Source organism: Vespa crabro, chromosome 1 (assembly GCF_910589235.1).
Source record: "Vespa crabro chromosome 1, iyVesCrab1.2, whole genome shotgun sequence".
Lineage (NCBI taxonomy): Eukaryota > Metazoa > Arthropoda > Insecta > Hymenoptera > Vespidae > Vespa > Vespa crabro.
The window spans coordinates 5555694-5580004 of record NC_060955.1 but is presented as its reverse complement, the minus strand read 5'-3'; the positions used below and the strand labels follow the sequence as shown (position 1 = coordinate 5580004).

Here is a 24311-nt window from a genome sequence, read left to right as displayed (position 1 = left end):
GACATTGTCTTTACTGTTGTGAAAGCTAAAAATTAATAGATACGTTTAACATTTTTGAGATACTACAGTATATAAATATTCTTCGCTGTCCAAAATTTTGTAATACTTGTGAAAGGTTCTATGTAAATTTTATTCTCTTACGTTATTTAGTTAATATTATGTAACAGTTTTATATTCAAAAAATTTGTTACTTTTTGATTTTCGAAAAGTTCAACGGTGAAATAAGAGAAAAAACGAGTGGCAGTTAAAACGAATTTTATGTCGAAAAACCGCGCGATATCGATAAATGGTTTATTCTCTCATCTTCGTATCCGTGTCAAATCGAATTAGGCAGTAGGAAATCCGGTCGAAATCTCGACTAAACAGAGTAAATCAGGACATGCAATTACAGAAACATCGTTTCACTGTTGCAAACTCTCGGTCGAGAAGGGTCGGCAAACATTTCGGTCACGTCGAAGTGTAATGGTCAGTAAATAACAAATAACTCCGTCTAACTCCAGATTCGGAGCTTCTTCTTCTTCTTCTTCTTCTTCTTCTTCTTCTTCTTCTTCTTCTTCTTCTCGTTCTTCATTGAGAGAAACGGCCGAAGCTATTGTAAGTTCCGCGGAGTATACGCACGCGGTATGCTTTCTTAAATTCTCTCGATACTAGTTAAAGAAAACTCGGAATAGTTCGGGGTATTATTTTTTTCACTATGAAAAAAAGTGATATTTCAAATAATTTAACTTGATACATAATGTAAATCTATTCTATCTTTTTTTTTTTATTTTTTTTTTTTTGTAGATACTACCCTTTCTTTCCTTCGAATTTAGATATCCTTCGTTAAATTACGACGATCGATAGAGAGCATGTTGTAGCGAAAATCGCGATAGACGATATAGTACAAACTTTAAGAAAATGGCTGCTGGAGAAGAAAGTGTATCTCCACAATCTTCAATAGGAACGTTCGTTTAAAGCGAAAAGCAAAATTCGCGACGTTGCACTTATCCACCGAAAACGAGATCGAAATTTCTAACAAGTTCGAGTCTATCTCGTTTTCTTATTGTACTCAAGGGTTTCGAGTCAAGTGTCCTGCCCAATTTGAGATCCCACATACGTTCACGCCAACCCCTTAAAATCCTCCGATCGCTCACATCGACCCTTCGTGATCTCGTAGCTCGGTCGCACGTACATCTTGCTCTACATGCGAAAGGGTATTTTACAGGGCGCTCTTCCGCCACAGGATTCACCGTTCTCCATATGCTACGAAGGACGTTCGTAAACTTGACCATTTACTTCGGACGAGCCTGGCATATTTCTATATTACTCGCGCGGATGGAACCGAAAATACTACATCCATAATAAATATCTATCTATGTAGTGTGGGCTCGAGTTATACGACGGAATATCGATCAATTTAAAGTTCGCAAAAGTGGAGCTTCAGTTCGATTCAAAGAGAACTCATCGAAATGAATGCTTGTCCGACTCTCGAGTTCGCCTCGACCTAGAAGAACTAGAAGCTTCACGTGAAATATTCGAGACTTTTCTATTGGTGTTGTTCTACATACATACATATATACATATACAAGTGCTTATATATGTATATGTATATATATATATATAGGCACGTATATATATATATACACATATAATATATTACAAAATCCTATAGTAATTTGCTTAGAAACAGTCGAAACAAACGTTGACATTAAACAGTCTAATTATCCCACAAATGTAACATGTGCCTCGCGGGCCAAAATGTACGATACCTGTCACAAGGATTATATACTATTTCTAAGCAACCATACTAACGTCAACTTCTCTCTTCTCACCCTTTCTCTCACGATTCTTTCGAGCAAAGAGTAAACATGTAGACTGCGAACTTTCGAGCTGTCCGGATTCTCGTATTCACGAGCTCGCTCGACTGCGTTCTGCTTTTTGTTCCCGGTATACAGGTACTCCGCAAATATCTCGAAACGTGCAATTTCACATGGATTACAATACAAGCACTTTGCCACAGGATTATTTGCTTTATCCAATTTACTTTACGATTCACAACCGCGACCCTTTTCACTTTGAGAGCCACTCTCTAAGAAAGGATTATTAATATCTTCGTTCTCTGAACTTTACGAAGAAATATTTTAAGATGGAATTCTCGAAACTCACCGAAGAACACCAGGAAAAATAAAAAAAAACGAATGAGTGAGAGAGAGAGGGGGGGGGAGAGAAAGCTTGGACTCTAACGTCCAATAGAGGACACGAAATAATATCATGATATTCCACTTTTGAAAGATAGCCTACACAATTTTTGCACGTGTAGATCACTGAGTAATGCTTTATTTTCTTAAAAAAAAAATTTGTTATATGAATAGTCACGATGAAAAAGCGGACAAAAAAATTTCATAAAATTTCACTTGATGCAAAATAACAATAACATGGTGAATGTATTCACAAGAGAGAATCTGTTTACAGCGACTCTATTTACGTAACATGTGTGGTACCTTGTGTAAACTATTCAGCTAATAGAATATATTCAAGGTTTTGCCCCCCGAGGAAACATAAGGGGTTCAGACCCCGTGACTGGTAACCACTCCGCTGGTATGTCGTTATCGCAAATTCGTTCCCTCTTCCTCTTCCTCATTTTCCTCTTTTCATGGCTCGAAACTTAACAATGCAGGCAGCGGTGCCTGGCACTGCTTTCTCACTGCCTCTTCCACTATTTCATCGACGAACCACTCTCTGCTTCGCGCCGTTACCATAATTGCCAGGAAGACCCCCGTCGACCGTTAAATCTTCTCGTCCTATAATCCTCGTGGTTTCTCTCGTGTCACGCGATTTATCCTTGTCTTTCCTAAATTCCCGATTGAATCGATTAACTCACTTTTACCAATCGATTTTCATATCAACGGAGTACCAACGTTATTCAAAAGATATCCATTAACTTTAAAGCTACTTCCAGTTATGTTTTAACTAAATAAGTATTCAACATTTTGATCAATATCTTTCATCTTTCGTTAATCACGTTATAGAAAATATTTTATAAGACTAGCTCGTTATAATGTTACAAGGAATATTGACGTCATCGTTATAGCTTAATACTTTTATTAAATATCTAACACTTTTCGAGGACGAGAACGAGGAGGATCAGTTATTATCGCCTTGTCAGAGGAAAGTTCAATGTCGATAAGAAACTTTCTAGGAAAAGAATACCGTTAATGATGTTATCGATGCTTGATGAAGCTGGTACTCCCGGGTATCTATTTTTCGATAGGAACCACAAAAAGTTTAGATAGGTTGTTGAAATTTTAACTTTTCTACCTTTTATCAAATATAAATTTTTACTCGTATATACATAAATTAATGGATATGTCGAACGTGTGATTTCCACAAAACATATTCAAATCATGAATTATTATTTCGTGCCAGTAGAGAAATTGTGATCGAAATGTGATTGTCTATCCACCGTTCTATCCTTTCGCTTAGCTATCCCATCCAACTCGAAACTCCTATTGGAATAGTTAAAATATTTAAATCAGCGGTAGGTGCACGTAAAGTAGCTTTCGTTAAAATAACATTTGACGGTACAATACGCGCGAATCCAGGCGGTACAGGTCGCGGCCAACTTTACAGGCCGCTGCCAACGATGCTGGCGCTCTGTTGAATATTTTAATTGAGTAATTAGAAAGCCACGTTTCTCTTGACTTCGTTTACGGCTGCGCCAGAAGGTGCTCGTTCCGACTTCGAATTAACTTTCACTTTTAAATACTTTTACGATTTTGACAAACGAACAAACGAACAAGCTAACGAACGAACGAACAAACCAACCAATGAACGAACGAACGAACGAAAAAACGTAACTACTTGGATATGTATTACAGTGCGATTAGAGAAAAAAAGAATAGAAGTCAGAAAAAGTTAGACAAAACGTTCCTAGTGCGAAACAGAAGACGCATTGTGTCGAGGCTTTTAAAGCATCTTCATTATGCTAATGGCTACTCATATTTTCCCGGGAATTCTACGTACCGACATACATACATTGAGCGCATATGCGTTCAATGAAAGCTCCGAAAGAAAAAAAGGAGTTTTCAATTTTCTTTTTTCCCCTTGACAGAATTTTCGAATTTTATCGCGTAATATTTCATTTTTCGAGAGAACGCAACGGTTCTCTCGGAAAAGCTGGACTATTTCGTATCCATAGCGTTGCAGTCGAAACCGATGTAAATCGAGAAACGCGTCGGGGAGGAAAACGATCGCCGAAGACAAAGCAGTAGTGTAGAACGAACGCTTCTGTCCGTGCCGAGAGACCGAAATTCGATGTCGAAATCAACGATACGACGATACTTTCAAAGTATAGCTCTGTTGTCGTCGTAGTCATCGTTGTCGTTTTAAGCTCGAGACTATTCTACGCGCTACTTGCATAGAAAAGTACAAGAGCTCGTTGGAAAACTATTCGATAGAAGTGTCTCCTACTGATATTTGTTTCCTCCCTCAATATCGTCATATAGAAAACGATAAACAAATATCGTTCTGGGTCAACGGTATTCTCTCTCTCCCTCTCTCTCTCTCTCTCTCTCTCTCTCTCTCTCTCTCTCTCTTTCTCTTTCTCTTTCTCTTTCTCTTTCTCTTTCTCTTTCTCTTTCTATTTCTATCTCTCAACAAAATCTAACCAAATCTAAATATCTTCTTTCCACGTTAAACGTTTAAACCAAAGATTATACTCTCTTCTTTTCCTACTTTGAAATCTGAAATAAACTTGGAATAAAATAAAGGGAAAAATGAAGGAAAAGTGAGAAAGAAGGAGGGATAGAGACACGATCGTTGACCGCAACGTGGCCAAATTCGAAACCGAAATCGACGATACGAGACTTCCCTTTCTCTTTCTCTCTCTGTCTCTCTCTCTCTTTCATCTTCTTTCTTTCTATCCCATTCAACGTTTTACCACCAAAAGGTATCGCCCTACCATGCTTTTGGCCAAGTTCTCGAATCTTGGGGGTGCGGCTCGAAGAACTCAGCGTACGTGCTGAGACTCGAAGGTACGAACTTTGGGTGCTAGCCAAGAGGCGTGGAGCCTTGTTCTCTCTGTCTCTCTATCTCTCTCTTGATTTTCTTTTTCTTCTTCCTTCTTTTCTCTTGGACTACGATATTTTTTCTCGGTCACGGGCTTGTCAACGAAGTATTGTTCTCGCAAAACGAAGAAGGTTTACAGTCAAATTTATATATGGTACACGAGATGGTGGTGCAACGTATGCGGTCAGAATATGTACTAAAGTGTGTAACCACTGAAAAGGGATACAGTGAGGCAAGATGTTGCCTGGTAATAGTTTAGTTTGAAAAGGACCGATGGTGAAAATAAATCCATAAGGAAGTGTACATTTATTTCTAAGACATCTCGACGTGATTTTTTTTTTAAATATTTGATAATGTTCAAAAGTGTTATTTATTCGTTAAGAATTTAATTTTTCGTTAGAAAAAAAAAACAAATTAATATAGATATTAATGAAGGTTGATAATAAAAATAACTATTTCCTAAAAATAATGGAATGGATCGATACCCCCGTCGAAGCTCTCCTCGCGCTCTTATTCCTTTATCTATCGTCTCCACTTTCATATTTCATATCTCTCAGCGTAAATCCAATCTGCGCGGAATGAAAAATGTTTCACTCGGAAATTGTATGACGTATATCTCATATCGTAAGCTTTTACACGCCTCTCCCATAAAGCTCCCTCTTATTTAGATAAATATCGTAATCATTTTGATACAGGTTAGAGAGAAGAATAAGAAATATAATGGACATCGCATCGGTAAATTTTACATTATTTAATAATCGATTAAAATTTTAAAACCATAACGAAAGTTTTGAAATAAGAGATTGTAATATTTCAAATTATCATCTTCGCGATCTGTTTACAATGTAAACATTTCCATTGACATTCGTGGAATCGAACGAGTGAAATATTAAAAATCGAAAAATGTAAAAAAAAAAAATAAATAAATTGATTAACTTACATTTATTAAAGATTTCAAACAGTTTATCGAAAATTAATCGATTCACAATGTATTCGGCCTTACCTTTATCTTCGTCGTATAGCGGCATTTCATAACGCGGTAAAAATCAGTGACACGTTCGTAATGCACTTTCAACAGAATCCGCTTCCATAGATGGCGAATGTGTGCCAGTACTCGACAATACACTGCGTATTTATCGTTTCTCACCCTCCCAACAGAATTGAGGCACGGACCTGTGCATTCGTGAAAAAAAAAAAAAAAAGAACAATCGCAATCGTTCTCAATCCATCCGTTTCCCTTTCCCCCGAACTTCATCGACCGATTTACCACCAACGCAGAGATCCTATCGACGCAGGGATAGAGAAATAATTTTACGTCGACTCGTCAGCATCCCGCATTGCGTTCGCTCGCGGCTCGTCGATGCCTTTGAGCGTTTCTTCACAATACGCGCGATATTGCACCGATATCGTCCGACGATTTCCGACAATTTTACGTCTACCTGCCTCATACAAATTTCAATTTCTAGCAGTCGCGTCGCACTGCCCATCTCCCTCATCCTACTTGCCTAGAACACAATGGGAAATTCTATCGATCTTGTCGTTTCTCGTATGCTCACAACATCGACGAATCTTTACTTTTCTTTTGTTATTTTATTCAATCATCTTCGAACTTCAATATATTCTCCGTGGAAAGAAAGAAATATAAAAAAAAAAAGATATAAAATAATTTCATTGATCACCAAATTTTTATACGAATTCGTGAGATACATTATTGGAAAATTAATCCTAACAATCTTTATTACCCCGCTCGAATATTCATTTACTCGGAAAAAATATTTAATGGTACATACTAACGTTAATATTCAAATGTAGAAGTAGAAAACTATCTCGGGAATACAAATCGTTGAAATATCATTTGGAGCTGTGAAAAGAGAAACGTCCAATGATAAAGGATAAGGAAAACCGAAAGAGAAACAAAGAGAACGGAAACACCGAAGTTCACTTATCGTTAGATATTAGTTTATAAACTATGTACGGTAATTTCGGGCTCAAAGGAGACGTTATAGATAGGTGAAATCGCGGTGTTCCATAACAGACAGTTAAAATTTTATAATGTACTCTCGACAGCGATAGTACAATGTATTACCTACTCTTCCTCCTTCTCTCTCTCTCTCTTTCTCTCTCTCTCTCTCTCCCTCTGGCTCTTCCTTCTATTTCCAGCACGCTCTGTACAAATACAATTACCTTGAAGCTGTAAAGTTGGCAAAGTTATCCTAGACTACAAGCAAGGTCTCGCTGATCCTAGCGCTACAGCCACGGAAGGATAGACCAACCAACTATGTTCATTCGTTTCAAGTCTCGATATCTATCCTTTGTCGTTCGAAAACTTACTGATATTATATATCGTTTCAATTGCAAGATCACGTTGTCAATATTTGTTCTTTGATCTTCTCTTTTCGGAAAATCAAGAACAAGAAAAAAAAATAATTAAAACAAGCTCAATGATCGTTTGTAATTTCTACAGGTGTTGTTTCTCTTTTTCGCAGGTGAGTCCGGCAGCGTGAGCAGTGTAAACGTTGATCTCGGTAAGCCGACGAATCCATGGGCCAGACCTCAATTCGACGACATCGCACCAAAAAATATCACTGCCATAGTTGGTCAAACGGCCGAGCTTAATTGTTACGTTAAACGTCCAGGTGATCGTGTGGTGAGTAAAACGTTGTATCGCATAAAACTGTATCAATATTTTTCTTGCAATAATCTCCTTTCGGCCACTTAAATAAGCTCGTTAAGCTTGTTAACTAAAGACGATTAGTATCGTTCGTAATTACTAGTTTAAAAAATGATAAGAGAGTTCACAAGTGCCTCGAGCACGTGATTCCTATGAATCGTTCATGCGGCGTGTTAAAGTTATCGAAAGGATTCGTGATAGAAAGAGAAGAAAGAAGGGGACAGAAGAAAAAATAAAGAGAGAGAGAGAGAGAGAGAGAGAGAGAGAGAAAGAGGGTGGAGAAAAGAAATAGATGATGGATAATGATGCACGATATAACGCAAATTATGAGAACGCATGCTATAGAAAGGGTGCTTGACTAAAAAAAGGTTGGATTATCGATTCTAAGGTTGATGCCTTCGAGCGAGAGCGCGAACTCGTATTTTTCGCCTATCCTTTTCTAAAAAAAGAAATTCTTCAATGGCGCGTATGCCGACAAGTTGAAAGAGCCTGCCTACTTTCGAGTAAAACGACTTCTCGAATTCTATCGAGCACGAGAATCTTTAAAGGCCCTTATATAGTAGAAGCTCGAATGAATATCCTGGCTGGTTGGCTGGATGGCTGGTTACTTGGTTGGTACCTAACGCACTTAACCGTATATAATTATCACGTGCAAACGTTTGGGCGCAACTGCGACGAAATAATAATCGGACGTTTACTTATTAAATAGTAATATTAAGGCAACTATGCTTTCTAGAGTGTCGCTGGCACCCTCGTTCTCGGTGTTCCGCCTAATCTCGCTCTCTGTGATTACGATAATAGGGCAGGGATTTGCATTTAACGCTCGGACGTCCCTAGCGAGAGCTACACCGAGTTCACTTGTTTGCTTGCTTATTACTATTATTGTGTTGTGAGTACGAATAACGGAAGAAAAAGCATACGCGGAAATAACGTATAGAATGTAAATCCAAAGAGGAAAAAAAAAGATTGGGGGAGGAAGCGGAGAAAAAGAGTCAAATTCTGGGAGATTTCTAGTTGGACAATTTCAGTGGCGGAATCAAAACTATGGAAAATTTCCAAGGGATAAATTATTTATTGAAAACCGAACACGCAACGAGTGTGGAATCGTAATTGAACGGATGTAACCCGTTTCACGATTCGTTCGTTCATTTGTTCGTTCATTCGCATGTACCGAGCATGTAACCCAATACTTTATAGTTAACTACATACACGTATCTATATAGCGAACGATACACATATGGCCTATAATTAAGCATTTAATTGCGTCGTACTCGAAGATACGTACGTTCGAACAAGTTCTCTATCTCTCTTAACTTAATTTAACAGGCGTTCACAAAACGCGATAGATTTTAATTGCATCAAGAAGTGGAAAAAGCTACTGTACTTCCGTCCTTAATGAAAGTCTGGAAGTCGGGACGCGCTTTTATAAACATCCTACAAATAAAAACTGTTTCTTGAACGAAATCCTCGCACCTCTTTCTCTATCTTTCTCTCACTCTCTCTTTCTCTCTCTCTCTCTCTCTCTCTCTCTCTCTCTCTCTCTCTCTCTCTCTCTCTGTTTCCCTATCTCTTTCTCTCGAGTACACCAAGATTTAATCAGATTTCTACCCTACGAGTTCGTTCTTCCACTTCTACTTCCTCCTCCTACTTCCCAATTATTGTAACTGCTTTGCAACTTTGAAAAACTTGGCTCTTTCTTCCTTTTTACTACACAGTCTTTTCTGCTTACCGCCTGCCTCTATTCTTCCATTGCCTTTATGGTTCGTGGAATAGACGAAGACCCCTTGTTGCCTCGATTCCATCGTCGTTCAAAGTGCGCGACTTTCATCGTTCGTAATTATCTACAATTATGCATCGGACCTCTCTCAACGATCGTTTCTGTTTACTCACGAAGATATTCGAAAGTTCTGTAACATCGTAATCATTCTCGTAAGTTTACGCTTCTCGACATAACGTAAATCACGCTCGTTGGAAAGCAGAAACTTTCTTCGTTCTACTATTAATGGAATCTTGATACGCTTGGAAACTGAATTAATAGTATTACACCACGAATCGTAGAATCCCACGAGTAAGTTCGATCAAGATTCAAATTTTATACTGGAACATATACATATAGATGTATTAGATCGATCGAATTACAAGGAAATCGAACGGCTCTGTAGCGAAATGATATGGGCACAAAAGATTTTGGATAATCGCGGGACCTTGCAAATTAGCAACAGTTTCAATATGCATATCGAGTCCGAGAGATATTCTAGTAAATTTAATGATCGTGTAACATTCACTTCCACTGCATATCCTAATGGAGTTTCAGTGGAAAGCCGAGCACCGCGTGTTCATACTTCCACATATGTTCTTTATGTAGAAGTAGATGATATCGTGGAACGCATACCCATTATAGTCATAAATATGAATATCTATTAAACGCTAATGTTATGGTCGAATATTGCACGGATATGAACATCATTGGATCTATTTAATTGTATTAATAAATCGAGAGTACAAAGTCCTACGATGTGATACAATGATATAATGATATTATTACAAGAGAAGGGAGAAAAATTTCTTGATGAATTTAATGTCAATAAAGAAAGAGAGAGAGAGAGAGAGAGAGAGAGAGAGAGAGAGAGAGACTCTTTGTCCATAAAAATCACTATTTTTTGGTCTCTGAAAGTATGCTTAAAAATGGGAAAGGTATTCGTTAAATCTCTTTCTCCAATTTCATACTAGCTATCCTTTGAAAATTCTAAAATAGTGGTATGAGATATATGATATATGTAAATGTACGATGTATACGTGATAATTTGTTGGTGTAAGTAGGAAATGTGGATAGAGGGGTCTCGACCACACAAGGGTTACCCTTTAATTGCCAGATACGAGAGTCTCGAACACACGAGAAGAAGCGAATGCCGATTAGAACAGGATCGTGTAGTCGAGCAGGAGGTAGCTTCAACCTGGCTCCAAGCTAGCTTTTAACCTGGCTTCGGCCAAATGAACCGATCAAGCATACTCAACGAAGTGACTGCAAGGGATATGGATCTGTTCGATTCTCTCTCCTATCTCTTGCAATACGTATATGTACATATCTATAGTATAGACATTACATGAGCGAAACAGAAAACCGTTCGTACACATCAACTACACCTGTGTCCGGTAATGATCAAAGCCCTTTAAGATCCGTTCCATGAACGGCATTGATGCGATATACTACCGGATTTCAGGACTTCGAATTTTCATTTAACCTATTGCATCCGTTGAAATTTATAAATCCGTGTTAAGTTCAATGATCATTCATACCGTCGTGTCTTTTAAAACGATGGAAAGAAAACGGTGGATAGAGGATAGAGGTCGGTCCTGTTAAAAGATGGGCAAAAAGAAAAAGGAATCTAGTCGATCGATCGAACGACGTATTAATTAACGTTCCTGCTCTTCGACATCGTTAAATGACAAACGATACGATCGGGGCAACTCGAATCGATGACGATACGCTAATTTCGAGAATATTAAAATCTCGAAAGAAAATCGACAAAGGTATTCGGGACTATGAGTTGTAAATTCCAATCAACCTTTTTTGTTCTTTTCTTGAAACAAGCGCGTGTTCCATGATTAAACCGAAATAAAAAGCATTGGAAAAGCATCGAGAGGATTCGTTGAAAATTGGTCTTATTTAACCACGATAATCTTTTCCAAAAGCAATCGCATTTCGAAGATATCTCCGAAGGATATCTCACGAATCTCATCGATCTTTCCGTTTGAACCTATGTACTGAACCTATCTCTGACGCAACCGAAAATATGATATTTATGCATCGCATATATCAACGAATCACGACACATTCCCGTTCTCCTCCCATCGAAAACTCGAGATAACGAATTTTATTATAACGCTCGGTCCTTCGCAAATCGTAAATCTGTACGGGATGGTAATGTACGCGAGCCGAAAGTCGCGAAAAATTTGCGCGAGCACGAACTTTCGCGGAAGTAAATTTAAAAAAGATTGCGAGAAACTTCGTTCTGCTGGCGTTTCTCGCGAATGTCAAAAGAGAAAAATTTATATATATATATATATACGCGATTCTAATCGTAAGCGTCGCGTTAAGGTCGTGGCAATTCCTAAATCTTTTCGATTTGACAAGAGACAACCTATTGAAGGAGAATAAAAAGAAAAGTATATAAAGAACAAGAAACAAAGATCTATAAACGTTCCTTTGAGATTCCAGAATGAAAGGGAAATAAGAGAAGAAAAAAAGAAGAATCGTAAGAAGGAAAATAAGAAATTGATGATAATTATTCTGTCTAGATCGCGTTAATTTATATGACAATCTGAGCTGTTGAATTACTGTTTATTAATGATCAACAAGGTAAATGTAATTCATTGAAGTGAAATAGCAACACAAATATATAAAGAAAGGAAGGGAAAACGTTGATTGTTAGATTATCTCTTCGTTTGAAGAAAAGTAAATGCTGCATCCCTGCTTTGCACATATTTCTCTCTCTCTCTCTCTCTCTCTCTCTCTCTCTCTCTTTGTTTCCTTCTTCCTTTCTGTAGAAACGAAACACTGAATTTGATTACACGATCGCTCCTGTCTCTACGCTTGAAATAATTTGAATGGCTTAGGTTTAATCGTGTATCTACGCTGGTTGATTTTGGATGCGTAACTGCAGAAGGAATTTGGAATGTGCGTTATCCGAAAGCTAAACGTATGTACGTATAGCAGCACGTGTATATCTGTATCTAGATGTATGTATGTACATGGGTACGTATGTATATACATGTGGCAACACGTTCTGAACTCTACGTGCCGACTCTCTTCGTTTTCATTACGAGTAATTGATTAGCCAATTCGCCGACATCACGGAAGACGAATCGAATCGAACGTCCAATACTTTCTCACGTACGAAATCCCTCACATTCTCTTTCTTTGGTTTTCTCCATTCTCGAAATGGAAACACCTTGAAATTAAAAACCTATGTTCTCCATCGAACTAAATGTCAATCGTCTACGGTGAATTAACAATCAACAAATACGATCGATCTATTCAACGATAAAAAGGAGAAAAAACGTGAATATGTAGTTTATATACATATACAAACACAGCTGTTATTCTACACAATGGGTTAATGTGCATACACCAACGAATATTTAACTTTACGAGTATCGAAGGTTCAAAGAAGAATCTCTATGTATAGCGAAAGCTATTAATAGTCATATACTATAAATATCGGGAAATACGTGCCAGAATATAAGAAGTAATGCGCTTTTAAGCCACGATTCTCTCTCTCTCTCTCTCTCTCTCTCTCTCTCTCTCTCTCTCAGATAGAGAGGAATAGCCACTAATAACCGTAAAATTATTGCGTTTGAAAATGTAGGTCGCTTCCAACAAAAGATCGCTAGTCGAGATAAACAACGCCGTTCAGTCCACCCACACCCATTCTCTCTCTCTCTCTCTCTCTCTCTTCCTCTTGATACATACTACCATCATGGTTCTGCGAAGAACTCGTTCGTCGCTTTGATAATATAAAAAATTGTTTTCTCGTTTTGCCAGCTCGTTTTTTCATCAATATTTCTTCGTGAAATGTATTTTTATGATTCTATCCCGAATATTTCCTATTTTTCGTGAAATCTCCATACGTTCGCGTTTGCATTAGGGCAAATTAAATATCGAACAATGAAATGAAATTTGGACATTAATCCAAAGAGAAAAAAAAAAAAAAGAAGAGGAATAGGCGTACAGTCATATCACGATCGTATTGCAATTTAAATACAAATGAATATACGTTTGGTATATGTATATATCCATAAATTGAATGGAAACTATAGTATAGCTTCGCAATAGCTTCGATAAACAAAAGACTACCGAGGTGTAATGTTCCAAGTGGCTCGACGGGGTAGTGCAGTGTACACCGCGATAGCCTTTCATTTCGCCCTGGTAACTCCGATAATTGATTTAACGCTGGATCAGGAAGGTAATACATATAACTGCTTTGTACAGGAACGGAGATGGGGATGAGGATGAGGACGAAAGCTAGAAGAGAGGGAAGAAACTGTAGGAAGAGGAGGTGAAGGAGGTCCCAGCAAGGGGTTCCGTTTAAACTTAGTTTAATTAAACCGTGGATTTATTGGGCAACGCTTGATAGGCGCGCACGAAGACACTAACGGCGTGGTAGCGAGGCGACAAGGTGCTGTGTATAGTATACTCGTACCAAGTTAAAGGGGTTGTTGTGCCATTTACCCTTACCGACGCACTACGTTAACTCTCTCAACGTATGCTTTCCACATTCACCACGTCGCTATAGGTCCTTGTATGTGTATATTCAAGCACGCCAACGGATAGTATCTTCCAATTGGTCTCGAGAGAGAAAAGCCATCGATCGAGGTAATGGCCTGGTCGATCTATCGCGCAGGAAAATCCACGAAGAGTTAAAGCCTCGCGTCGAAAGGGGTATGTCGAGTGAAATCCTTTCAAGGTTTATGTTAAGAAATGAATTCACGCCTTTGACCTAAGTAAATTCGAATTTAATTGTATCTTCCAAGCAATCATTTGCTTTCTAATGATAGCCTAAAGAAAGACTTTAATCAAGGTATCTATGAAACTATAAAACTAAAGAGACTACTAAGAGAAAGATGATGTTTCCTTTCCTTTAAAGAGCAAAGATGTTATCTGTCGACAGGCTTCTTTACCGCAATCGTCTTTATCTATTGTTTGACAAAAAAGAATATCTTCCCCTTTGGCAAATCCTTCATCAAAGCTATTGTCAAGATGACGAAACGATGATTTATAACAAACGAGCTAGTTAAACATCAACGATTCATTTGCCCTTGTTACGACTTATAGGATTTATGATGAGAGATTGAAACGAATGAATTATGACGGAAAGAGAGAAAGAAAATTAACTACGAATTGGTTTATCTAGTAAAGAAAAAGTTTGCGACACAAATTGCTGGATCGTATTTGTCTTTAAGAAAAAATAAGAGAAAGAGACGAAAAGGAAAAAGATTTTTCTCGATTAAGGATCCACTTTCGATTACATCAACTACTGTCCTAAAGTTTACACAGTCCGAACGAAGGATTTTGTCCATTACTTGACCAAGTCTTCCGACTGTTCTATCGGCACCAATGGCTGCCGATCCCAATATCTTATGTTTGAGGATTCCCGACCAATCGTTTTCTTTCTTTTTTTTTCTTTCTCATTCACTTCCGTATACTCTCCAAGCACATAACTCGCTTCTTAGGTACTAAGAAATTGCCAAGAGTTTACTACGTATCTTTCTATCGAATAAACAATCGTCGAGGTAAACAAAAATGATGAGAAGAAAATCGAAGAGAAACAGATAAGCGAGAGGAAGAAAGAGAGAGAGGGAGAGAGAGAGAGAGAGAGAAAGAAAGAAAGAGAAAGAGAAATATCGATACGAGATAAGACGAAGGAGTCTTTTATCTTCCAGCTAGCGAATTTCTCGAGAGTGATGGTGCCAAGGGAACGATCGCTCTCAATTAGACATATCTATATCTCGAGAAAGAGCTCAACCATGCGATTCTCTAGAAATTCTCGAGAGGAACAGAAAACTGGCTTATGGCTGAAAGGCGATAGGCCGATAAATTATCAACTTGATACGAACGATCGTTCGTTTGTTTCTCTCCAGTGAAAAATTTCTTTCAGAGATATTCTGCAAAAAAATAGAACAAAAAAAAAAAAGAAAAAAGGAACAACAAAAATTGTTTTCTATTTCGTACGAATATTTCAATTCTCGATGATGGTTTTATTCGCGAAACGAATAGTGGTACTTTTCGATCGAGCTGCGCACATTTTTACATTAGTTACACGTATTCACGAAGATACGTATATACGTATTCTATTTTCCATCAATATGTCCTATTTCCATCCTGTTTGCGAATAGATATAAAATCATGTGAAGAGAACGGTGAGTTTACGGAAAGGATAAATCGCTTTTCGAATGGACGAACGAATCCGAAACTAAAAGCTACGAAGAATAGTATTCTTCTCTTACTTTGAAGAAGATATCGATACCCCCTTTTTCCCACCCTTTCCTTCCCTTTCCTTTCCTTTCCTCTCTCTTCTCCCTCTCCTCATCTCTTTTCTTCCTTCTCCCGACAATTCTTCACCGTGAAAATTCGCCGAGTAAACAGGGATGATGGTACGCGTGCGAGCGAAACGACGTTCGCGGCGATGGCACGATAAGCAACGAGTTATAAAGCGGCGTCGTCCTTTCGAGTGTGCGCCCCGTCGAAAAGAATGTGCCCGCGGAATACTAAACTACCCTTATTTACACGCCGTATACCTCAAGATATTACGACTACCGAGCTCTCGCGTAACTCGCAAAGTATCGCCTTTTCTTTTTCTTCCTTCTTTCTTTCTTCCATTCGTAATTTAGACCAAACAATGATAGTGCGAAACTATTTTCCCCTTCTTACGATTATCCTAAAAGGAAACATCTTAGTTTTCTAAATTTCGATAATTCGCTCGCGATATAATACTTAAACACCTTTATTAACAAGTAATAAATGATAAGGAAAAGAATTGGCCAGTTCGATTAACCGAGTCAGCTTTATTGGAAAAATAAAGGGAGAAAAAAATAATGAAGAGTAAAATATAAGAGTACCTGGATTGCAGCAAACGAGAAAAGTTAATAACGGAAATAAATACTGAAATGGCGTCCGAGAAAATTAGTTTTATTACCGTTTGTAGCGTTACGTAAAGAAGAAAGGCGAGGAGGAGACTAGGAGAGGCTGCCGCAACTGGAAGCCGATGGAGCTGCTGAGGTTGCGAAGGGGAAGAACCAAGAATTGGAATGAGGTATGGAGGGTCGTTTGCGGCACCGAGATTCGACCGGAACGATAGGGAAGCCCGTTACTTCATTGAAATCTGACATGTAACAAATTGCACGCTCACTGGATACGCCTGAAAACGCGTTACCAAAATGTCGCTCTTCTACGACTCTCCTTATTCGACTTCGATTATTTCTCTCACTCTCTCTCTCTCTCTCTCTCTCTCTCTCTCTCTTTCTCTCTCTTACTTTCTCGCTCTTGCAACAAAGAGAGAGAGAGAGAGAGAGAGAGAGAGAAAGAGGATGGACGACGAAAGGGTGTAAATTCGTCACAAACAAAGTTCTCCAAGCGGAACCTTCTTGTTTCTCGACTTCCTCTTCTTTCGATAGCTTTCTCTTTCTTTTCAATTCTATTCGACTTTATCCTCTGCCATTCGCACGAGTAACCACTTCGTATAAAGTAAAGCCATCTTCCCAGGAGACTTTTCTAACATCAACGAAATATAAGGGTCTGAATTACGACGAGACACGTGATAAAAAGTCTAATATATGATACTAAAAGTATATATATAAAAAATAAAGTTATTCTTTAAAACAAAAATAATTATTAAACATTATGAATTTAAATCCATTAAGAATTTTATGATCGAGTTGTCGTTAAACGAAACAAAATAAAAATAGCCTGTAAATGGAAAAGAAAGAGAATTTTCTTTGTAGCTAAGATCTTGACTTGACAAATATTTTCTATAGAGTGCAACGGTGTCCTTCCGAGAAAGAACACCTTTCATGGTCCACTTCCGATAGTGAAAGGTGTTAGAAAGCACAGATTTTTCGAGTTTCATTCCATCTCAAGTTTCTACGAAGAAAAGTTCGACGTTTTATAAAATATCTTGAACGCTAGTCGATCTCATCCGCTTTTATCCTCCTCTTCCTGCATATCTATTTCTCTCTCTCTCTCTCTCTCTCTCTCTCTCTTCGTTCGAAATCTCTATGCATTCTCGTAGACGTCTAAACGTCATCGTTATTCTTCTTGAATCACTTCGTAATTATTTTACAATGTAATTATTTAACAAATTTATATATACAATGGACTTGTTATCTCGATCATATAAAGCATGACACATTGAAACGTAATTTAATAAGTTGAATGGGAACGAACTGTGTTTCGAACTAACTCCATAAAACGTGTTTTGAAAATGATCTTTCAAAATCGTTTCAATCATTTTCTTTTCCCTGTAGAACTATGAAATGTTTTTCTCGTCGCTCCGGTTAAGAGTCGATTGAAATTGGTATGATATATAAATACTTTCATCAAATGCAACGCAACACATAAGTACATATATATGTAAACGCTTTATGCTCATATTGCGAACGAATTTTATTTGTGAAATTAAAATAAAATTGAAAAGAAGAGAAAGGAGAGAAACCGTATAAAAGTGAAAAAAAAAATAAAAACGAGTATTAATTTAGTGGTCGGTAAAAGATACGTCCATAAGAAGAATATAAAGTTTAAGTAGCTTCGTTGGCTAGAATCGTTGCACTTTTTGTTTTGTCCTTTAGAATACGTTTATTTACGAAGCTCTCTCTTTCTCTTTCTTTCTCTCTCTCTCTCTCTCTCTATATATATATATATATATCAAGTTTCTTCTTAAGTGGCAAGAAAAATGAAATTTACGCTCGATCTCCGCTCGCGCGCGAATTTTCTACTTTTCTTTTTCAAGTAGTCTCGTCTCATTCGTTCTCTTTCTCTCACTTTACGTTTTTCTTCTAACTCCTAATGTACTTAGGTAGGTAAGACATCAGTGGTGGTACTCCAAACGAAGGAGACACACCCTCGTTGCGAAACGGGAAGGAGAAACGTTCTACCATTGTTGTCAAGTACTCGCTTCTGAACGAACGTTATGCGATACGGTCCTACGAAGTAAGAAAAGGTACTATCAACGGTGATAGCACCGGTATCCATCGTCGGATACACTGTGTCAGTCTAATGACGTAGCATTGTCCAGCATTTCCCAAAGGATACGACACAATACGTGTTCGTTGGAAATACGATAGCCAAAGCCGAGAAGAAACTTTTAGAAAGAAGCTGTATCGCTTCTTCGTTTTCACTCTTAAGAGAAACGTCCCTCTCTTCATCTTCATCCCTTTCCTCCTTCACACTTGAGCTTGAGATTTCGAAATTCTTATCCTCTTACCGTTTCGTCTCTCTCTCTCTCTCTCTCTTTGTCTCGTCTCTTGTCGTCTCTTTTCATTTTCAGAGCAACGACGGCAGAAATTTGAATACACTGTGGAAAGTTAGTTATCGTAAACGTAAATTTAACACAATTCGAAGTATTTAAGATAAATTATGATAAGCGCGTTCTTAGAAACTCCGAGCTTTTTCTAAAGTTTGACGCTCGTTTAAAGAATAATCGCGAAACCGGCGGTGGCAGACGCTGAGAAGCTTAAGGAAATTCGTCTTGGTCTTATTTTGATCGACTTAATCGCGAAAAATCATGGACCTAGCTTTCCTCGAGATTTAAACAACTTATATAGCTGGGAATATTTTGTGGCAAATTTCAAATCGAATCAACCTACGCGTATAAGAAAATATATGATTATATTATCACGTTACGATCGAATTCGATTAATGGTAATGTTTCCAATTTGGACCGAAATATTATAACGTTTGTTATTTATTCCGAGTTTTCCACCACAAACAAGAAAAAGATTCATATTACTATAATGGAATTGAAACGAAAGTCGTTGATTATAGACTGGAAAAGCCATGAACAAGGTTCAGCTGGGCGCTCTGCTACTAAACTGAAAAACCGCAAAACCATCGGGTTGGGACAATGAAATCCTTTCTACGTTATCTACTTTTCGTGTCGAGCCTCGGTTCGAGGAAGACCTATTGTTTCGAAAGTTCACTAGATGGAAATGAAAGAGACCGATTGAGCCTAACAATTATTTAATCTCGCCTTTCTGCCATTCTGAGGAAACTCGAAAACGACAACGTTCATTCGAAAATTTACTGAGTTTCTCCATTAAATATCGCATTTTCGAACGAAATTACGATTAAACAAATAATCTCGCGAAAATTCATTCTCTTTTTGAAACGAGTCCCTCGTTAAAAAACTTTCTACTCATTATAAATCGATTATACCTACGGACAATAATTAATATGAAAGAGGAGTAAAATATGAAACAACGAAGAAATTTCCAAACAAATCTGTCAAATTATTATCGCTTCATTATCAAGACGGAAAATCATACGATAAGAAAACTCACGAAAAAAAAAAATATCGTAAATCGACTTACCGATCGCTAATTCGCTAGTTGATTCATTAAAAATTTCTTTGTTAATTAATTATCCTCATTTCGAGTAATACGCTTCTTCTCTTTTTTTCTCTATCGAGTCTCATCTACTCTTTTCTTCTTTTGAAAAACATTTTTGAACGGACTAGAACATAACATATCCGGCAGACGGTAACAACAGTGTTCATGCAGATAATAAAACGCGAGTTCGTAAAAGAGAAAAGTAGAGAGAATGGAAGAGAGAAAGAGAAAGAAAGAGAGAGAGAGAGAGAGAGAGAGAAACAGAGAGGGAGGGGAGAGAGAGAGAAATAGAGAAGGGCACGTGTGCGCGCCATTATTCCCGGATTACTCCGTGATGTTTATCCTTGCAAAACAAAGAAGCAGCATTCGGTTTTCCGCTTTTGCTTCGCTTTTTCGCGAAAGCATATTTTACGTCTCGCTTATTTACGGGCCTTGCGGTACTCTACAAATTTGTCAGATTAAGGGCACCGACAGGGCAGCACCGGCCTTTCGGCGATAAATTAAAACCTTAAGCCCGACCGTCCGCCTTTTCTTTTCTCCCTTTTCTCTCTTAGAAACGGAAAAGAAAGAGAAAGAAGACTGGACCGCACGACTCGCTCCGGATAAGCGTTCAACGCGTATTTCCTTCGAGATTAGTTTCAGCGTTTCTCTAAACGAGCTGCCTTTGAACTCTTCCGGTTGGCCGAACGTTCACGAGCCGCTATCCTTTTTTCGAGTTGTCGAGAAACGAATAAAAGGTCTTGTGAACGAATAAAAAAAAAAGAAAAAAAAGAAAAAAGAAAAAAAAGAAACAGATAAGGAAGGAATGAAGGAAACGATGAAAGTACACGTAGAGAAGCTTATTCTCACGATTTCATTTCCGATTTCGCGAAAAAAGATGACCCTCTAGTACATAGAGCACTAGCGACGGTGTAAAGAACTGGTAAAAGCACTACCCACGTGTTTCTCGTCGATCGTTTTACCGCAAGCCGGTCACGTTCGCGAATTTCGTATCGTACGCGTCGTGAGAAGCGAATACCAGCGAAACGATGTTGCAGCGAATGGAATTAAAAGATGATTTCTTGTCATACAGACCTGACATACGCTTTGATCGACCAAAAAAAAAAAAAGAAAGAAAAAGAAATAGAAAAAGAAAGAGATATTGAACTTGCGTTAGAGAGAAACTCATAAGACCAATCGATGAGCAATATGTATACGTCATAAGTACCTACAGGATCATTCGAGCATTGAAATTGTTATGAATTTGACCATGTTAAAGGAAAAATATAAAGAGAAAATTTATAAAAAAGCAAAAAAAAAAAAAACAAAAAAGAAAACTACGTTAGAATCAAAACGCCAAAACAACAAAAAATCGAAATGACGGATGAAATGGAAATATGAATATATTTCCTATATTCTTGAAATAATATATTAAGTTGTCGAGAATCAACGAGTCTCTTTCAAAATAACAAACGAATGATCTGAAATGAGTCGTAGACTATTGTCCCGTCAATCTCGAAACGAAGCGTTCTAAATCCCTAGTCTATCATACGTACGTATCTATGTAACTTGCACCGATAGATCGTACGGCTCAGAGTGCCAGTGCATGCGACTTAAGGGAGAGTTACAATGGCTCGAATTAAAGTGCAATTTGCTCGCAAAGTCCCGTCGAGCATTAAGATCGTAGATTTATCGTCGTAGAACTTTATTCTACTTGCGAGGATAAGACGGATAAGAAACGTTCTGCAGATGGTGAGAGGAGGTGGGTGGTAGGAAGGGAGACGTGGGAGGAGGAGGGAGAGGGGGAGGGGGGAGGGTACGAAGAATAGCGAAGACTAAAGAAGGAAAAAAAGAAAGAGGGTAATCCGACGTTCGAAGCTGTTGTACCTTTAATAACGCAGGAGATAAAAATTGGAAAGAGCCGAAGTGAATAATTTTTAATAAAGAACGATGCCACGAGGATATCGAGTTTCTATGCATACACATAGACACATATATACATAGATAGATTATTCTTCTCCATATATTATAGTCGAGCGTGAAAAGAGAAAATTTCATTCGATGGAATAAATTTCTTTCAACCGCTGTCTCGTCTTTCCTTTATAAGGGGGATCATTATTCCTATCTTTATTCAAAGATATTATTCACTTATGAGCAAAGTTCTTCTAAAATTATTATAAATATTTTTCTGATAGACGATTAACGATAACAATAGGCATCGCGATAATTTGATATTGTTAACATTTTGCCATCGTCGAGGATAAAGATTTGGAAAAGAATAAAATACAAAAGTACCCATGAAAATCCTTTTACGTTTACCTTTTTCTTTCGGAAGGTCTCTCGCGAATCGCGCTCACTGGGCGGCTCATTAGCTTGCAGTAAATTAATAAGTAGTAGTTAGTTTGTTCTACGGCTTCATTTAACTTTAAGAGCTCGTCGAATAGAGACTGTTGCGAAACGAGGAAGAGCGAGAAGGCTACGACTCGAAAAGCTTAGGATAGGCAAAAGGGACTTTGCACGTGAACGTATGTATATCTATACATATACATATATATATATATATATATATATATATATATATATATATATATATATATATATATACAGTTACTGGGTGCAAGTCGTTTATACTAAATTCGATGTGCCATACTCTCTCTCTTTCTCTCTCTCGTTCTCGTTCTCGTTTCTGTAACTTAAGAGCGCGCGCGAAGAGGTCCAGGATCTATTCAACGCTTAAAAGCCACGGGCCGGCACGTTTCGTTCGCGTTAATTGGACCAATTCGGAAGTCTGCTCGTACGTATGCACCTACATAGATAAAGGACTGAGGACGCCTTGCTTTCGAAATGACGGTATGCTCACTAGTACCAAGAGAACCGTAAGAACCAACGAGAACCGTTAGAAAGTTTGCTCGCACCAATGGAGAGTCCCAATAGCGTCCTCTTGATTTTCCTCAAACACGTTCGGACTTTAAACTGAGACATATGAGAAAAGATAAAGCGTATCGTTTTAATCCTATCTAGAATAATAATAATGTTCAACCGTAGAACATCGAATGTTCGATAAATCTATGGAACAAAAGGGAAGAGAAACGACCATTGGGTTCATGTCGCGAAAACTCGGTGATGATTAATAGCGCGTGCAGAATCCCTTATAGAATAAAGTTCCCTTAGCTCGCGTTAACTCTTCAATGTCCTGTCTGATAGAATAAGAAAATTATGATCGTGTTTCATGAATATCCTCATACATTTGTTAAAAATTCGAACCTATGAAATATATGCAAAGACGAATATTACCATAGACGAATATTTATAGTTATCACAAAGATATCGAGATTTCCCCGGTAAACCTTCGGGATAACTTTGAAACCCGGCCGAAAAATTTAAGAAACGTTTTCGAGTGACGTGCCAGCTATACACGTGCAATACGATATGGTATGCTTTATTCATAGCTTATACGCGAGGCCAGTGCTCGTATTTTATCGCAAGTGGTTGCCCTGCCATAAATGCACCGAGTCACTTCCTCCAGTCTCCTTTCCCCCTTTTTCCGTTCCTCCTTTTCCACAACCAACTCTTGCAATAAAGGATATCCGTAAAAAAGATTTATTGTGATCTTTGTTTCTCAGATTTACCGTTACTTCTTTCGTATCTCCAAAATGACGACGAATATCTAATTTAATATCAATTTTGCGTTTGGTATCGTCTTGGCTCGGAAAACGAGCCATCTGTTCGTGCTAAAGGAAAGTAAACTATATGATACTTTTCTGGCCTATACGAATGGACCTCTCACACAAGCTATTTCTCTCTCTCTCTCTCTCTCTCTCTCTCTCTCTCTCTCTCTCTCTCCTACTATCTTCATTTCTCCTTTCGTTACCGCAACGGTAACCGCCGATATCGGAGAAAGCTTTCGTCTGATTTCCAAGCTTGGTATCGATCAGAGAGAAGTCGACAAAGGAAAGACGATTATCGGTAGCGAGGATCGTCGGCGAAACGGCGGAGATTAACCGTGCAAGATCGACTTCCGTCGAGCGGCATTGCCCGTGGCGGCACACAACTATATATATATATATATATACACGTATACACAAGACTGAGATAAGAACGACGGTGTACTGTAAATGCTTATCTCTGCAGAAACGTTATAAATTTCCATAATAAAAAGGACGCGGTCGGGTTACTCTCCATTATCGTTCTCTTAGTGAGTTAGGGCAATGGAATAAAATCAGGAATAATGGAAGAGGTCGGTGATATGTGTGGCTATTACTACTGTACTTTTTGATGGAAAAAGAGAGAAAGAGAAACGTGGAAATGGGATATAGAGAAAGAGAAAGAGAAGAAGAGTCTATCACATCGATCTCTCCTCTCTATCTCTCTCTCTCTCTATTCTTATACGAGCAAAAACATATGCTTCCTTCCTTCCTTTCTTCCTATCCTCGCCTTCCGAGTCCTCTTCTCTTCGCTCCTCCCAAACCACTCTCCTTGGCGTCGTGTTATCGTTTGTCATCTCAACTAGATC

At 38.1% G+C, this 24311-nt stretch overlaps 1 protein-coding gene across 5 annotated transcripts in view; it reads left to right on the top strand.

The window, feature by feature from the left end:
* LOC124432799 (basement membrane-specific heparan sulfate proteoglycan core protein-like) overlaps positions 1-24311 on the top strand; it is a 130807-nt gene that overhangs the window by 41350 nt on the left and 65146 nt on the right. For all 5 annotated transcript variants that reach the window (XM_046982045.1, XM_046982048.1, XM_046982047.1 and 2 more), the window contains one exon: positions 7533-7693. In XM_046982045.1, coding sequence (XP_046838001.1) covers positions 7533-7693 — 161 coding nt within the window. The remainder of the gene's footprint in view (positions 1-7532; positions 7694-24311) is intronic.